Source organism: Trichinella spiralis (assembly GCF_000181795.1).
Source record: "Trichinella spiralis strain ISS 195 chromosome Unknown Scfld3558, whole genome shotgun sequence".
Classification (NCBI taxonomy): Eukaryota; Metazoa; Nematoda; class Enoplea; order Trichinellida; family Trichinellidae; genus Trichinella; species Trichinella spiralis.
In genome coordinates this window covers 1-769 of record NW_003530497.1, presented here as the reverse complement: position 1 = coordinate 769, position 769 = coordinate 1, and the positions used below count along the sequence as shown (strand labels likewise).

Sequence of the window (769 nt, the reverse complement as noted above, 5' to 3'; positions counted from 1 at the left end):
GCAATAATCAACAAGCTAATAGGATTTATGAATGAAATTTTGCAATACTCACTGTAACATGGATGCTTTATGTGGTGGTAGAAGCGATACAAATCCAAATGATTCACAATAAGCAGATTCAAAAAATTTAAATTCATTCGAATTCCATGCTCCATCTTTTGGGTGTAAGAATTATTTGCTAAACATATGAGAAAAATTATGAAACAAATATTTTTCAAAATGAATGATATGAATAATTATTATTTACACGTCCTCCATTTCCTTTACCATATTCCAACCTAGGCGGAGGCAAGACTCGTCCATCAACAATCATTGGTTCCGCTTTAATTTGTACGCCAAAACTTTTCAAAAATGGATCACTATTGAAATTTGATTTCTTGACCATGTCAATACACTTTAGATTTCGAGTAGGAGCGTCTGTCGAAGCAAACTAAATATAACAATTTATTCATTATTATCAATATTTGAAATCATTAACATACTCGAATTATAGAAGTCGTTTGACACGCTTTCAATTTCTTGTTGTATCTTTGACAGTTCGCGACTTGACAAAGCTAAATTCGCCAAAATAAATTCATTGTATTTAATAAAAGTTTAATCAATTATCAGATTTTTATACTTCAACTGGGAAATAAATTGCTTTTGTTTTACTTCCGACTTGAACCAAGGGCAAATTTGGATACTTTAATGGCCCATAAACGTCACGAAAATATTCCGCAACTGAAACTTCTTTTCCATCTCTTTTGAATTCATCGAGAATCCACCACAG

General features: G+C 31.6%; 1 protein-coding gene across 1 annotated transcript; it reads right to left on the bottom strand.

Moving 5' to 3' along the window:
- Positions 1 to 247: 247 nt before the first annotated feature.
- On the bottom strand, positions 248 to 720 carry Tsp_15177 (eukaryotic translation initiation factor 2C 3; the record flags this gene model as incomplete). Its single annotated transcript, XM_003367860.1, has 3 exons — positions 248 to 430; positions 483 to 554; positions 620 to 720. Coding segments are annotated over 3 exons (356 nt in total), but the record flags the coding sequence as incomplete, so codon positions are not given.
- Positions 721 to 769: the final 49 nt, after the last annotated feature.